Source organism: Limulus polyphemus, unplaced genomic scaffold (assembly GCF_000517525.1).
Source record: "Limulus polyphemus unplaced genomic scaffold, Limulus_polyphemus-2.1.2 Scaffold10176, whole genome shotgun sequence".
NCBI lineage: Eukaryota > Metazoa > Arthropoda > Merostomata > Xiphosura > Limulidae > Limulus > Limulus polyphemus.
Window position 1 is genome coordinate 10,991 of NW_013675786.1, and position 2,815 is coordinate 13,805.

At 36.4% G+C, this 2,815-nt stretch overlaps 1 protein-coding gene across 1 annotated transcript in view; it reads right to left on the reverse strand.

The window, feature by feature from the left end:
* Window positions 1-2,815, reverse strand: part of LOC106476277 (nuclear factor 1-like) — a gene marked incomplete at both ends in the record, with an annotated part of 10,771 nt that overhangs the window by 3,997 nt on the left and 3,959 nt on the right. The window contains one exon of the mRNA XM_013936941.1: window positions 1,555-1,746. Coding sequence (XP_013792395.1) covers window positions 1,555-1,746 — 192 coding nt within the window. The remainder of the gene's footprint in view (window positions 1-1,554; window positions 1,747-2,815) is intronic.

Genomic DNA, 2,815 nt, shown 5'->3' on the forward strand with positions numbered 1-2,815 from the left:
CGGTAGTGACCACCTTGTAGTTTAGTTTAACTTTACGGTAGTGACCACCTTGTAGTTTAGTTAAACTTTATGATGGTGACTACCTTGTAGTTTAGTTAAACTTTACAGTAGTGACTACCTTGTAGTTTAGTTAAACTTTACGATGGTGACCACCCTGTAGTTTAGTAAAACTTTACGGTAGTGACCACCCTGTAGTTTAGTAAAACTTTACGGTAGTGACCACCCTGTAGTTTAGTTTAACTTTACGGTAGTGACCACCTTGTAGTTTAGTTTACCTTTACGGTAGTGACCACCCTGTAGTTTAGTCTAACTTTACGGTAGTGACCACCTTGTAGTTTAGTTTAACTTTACGGTAGTGACCACCCTGTAGTTTAGTTTCACTTTACGGTAGTGACCATCCTGTCGTTTAATGAAACTTTACGGTAGTGTCCACCCTGTAGTTTAGTTTACCTTTACGGTAGTGACCACCCTGTAGTTTAATGAAACTTTACGGTAGTGACCACCTTGTAGTTTAGTTTAACTTTACGGTAGTGACCACTCTGTAGTTTAGTTTAACTTTACGATAGGACCATCCTGTAGTTTAGTGAAACTTTACGGTAGTGACCACCTTGTAGTTTAGTTTAACTTTACGATAGTGACCACCCTGTAGTTTAGTTTAACTTTACGGTAGTGACCACCCTGTAGTTTAGTTTAACTTTACGGTAGTAACCACCTTGTAGTTTAGTCTTACATAACTTTTAGTGGTCCTGGTTGAACGTGGAAGTATGTAACTCAAAAGGAAGATTTAAGTGATATGAAGGGTGTGGCCATTGAAAAATCACAACAGAAATCAATAAAATCTTACAAACATGACTACTCCTCATCTCTATATTTGATTTTTCTTACCAAGACTATTCACACACACACACACACAGATAGAAACTAGAGATATTTAAAAAATTTAAATTTTAAAACAAAATAATTTACTTCACATTTTAAAAGTAAAAAATGAGTAAATCTTTTTTCGACGATGTAATTTCTAAGCGACATGTTCTTTACCTTCATTTAGTAAAATAAGTTGTATCTTATTAAAAAAAAGAAAAAAATTATTTTAGAACATAAACGCAGTATTTAAACCATTTCTGTCAAAAGTCAAGACGCTGGGGTGAAATATTTCACTTAATATCTTTCTATTTACATATATCGCTCAGTCATATTGCATAATTAGAATTTTGGGGCACTATGAGGTGAAATCCAAATACCAAGGGATAGACCCTCAAACCTGCCCATCTAGTACCATAGTGAATGCTATTAGAGCGACCAGTACAGCTCTACGTTCTGAACAAAGAAACTGCAACCTTCAGAACCAGTGATGAGACAGATACAGTCATACATAAACTACGGCTGTATAGAGGCTGTGATTTAAAGTAGCGAATTTACACTAACATTAAACAAATATTAAACTCAATCTTGTCGAGTAAATCAACAATATTATTACATCCCCGCGTACAGACTAAGCACATTAGAAATACACTTTGATGTATCATTGACAGTAAGTACCAATCTACTTAGTACCTTGTCAGCTTGTCTTAGACAGTCAATTCGTCGCATTTTGCCTTTCTGGTCGGGGTTGCTCAGCACGCACGTTGGCCACTTCTTTCCTGTGATGCAGAGAACAAAGTTTTCCCGGTACTCCTGAGCTATGTCTTTCCTCAACTTCCCTAGTAGACGGGACGCCCACTTTTGTTTCACCTCTTCCCGCTCGTTCTGGAAAAAGAGAACATTGAACCCAGTTGTGTCTACAGCTTGAAAGATCACTAGCGATTTGAAGTTAAGATTGGTAGACGACGTATCCCTACCGCTTTGTGGGTCCTAATTCCTCAGTAACCTCCAAAACCCAGGGTTCATCTTATTTCCCATATCACAGCCTGTGAAGCGTTTTGGTTGTAGTTGTTAAGGCTTGTTTTAAACTTTTAATATATATATATGTGTGTGTGTTTGGTGTATAGTATGCACATCCTATGATTCCATTCTGTACTGGCAAAAACCCAGTCTACCTTGAATTATTCGAATATCGGCTTAACAGTTTCAATTATAGTAAAGTTAAACTAAACTACAGGGTGGTCACTACCGTAAAGTTAAACTAAACTACAGGGTGGTCACTACCGTAAAGTTAAACTAAACTACAGGGTGGTCACTACCGTAAAGTTTCCTTAATAACTTGTTCAACCAGGACCACTAACAGTTGTGTAAACTTAATAATTTGTTCAACCAGAACCACTAACAGTTATGTAAACTTAATAACTTGTTCAACCAGGACCACTAATAGTTGTGTAAACTTAATACCTTGTTCAACCAGAATCACTAACAGTTATGTAAACTTAATACTTTGTTCAACCACGATTACTAACAATTATGGAAACCTTAATAACTTGTTCAACCAGAACCACTAACAGTTATGTAAACTTAATAACTTGTTCAACAAGGACCACTAATAGTTGTGTAAACTTAACACTTTGTTCAACCAGGACCACTAACAGTTGTCTAAACTTAAGACCTTGTTTAACCAGAACCACTAACAGTTATGGAAACTTAATACCTTGTTCAACCAGAACCACTAACAGTTATGAAAACTTAACACTTTGTTCAACCAGGACCACTAACAGTTGTGTAAACTTAAGACCTTGTTTAACCAGAACCACTAACAGTTATGGAAACTTAATACCTTGTTCAACCAGAACCACTAACAGTTATGGAAACTTAACATTTTGTTCAACCAGAACCACTAACAGTTATGTAAACTTAATACCTTGTTCAACCAGGACCACTAACAGTT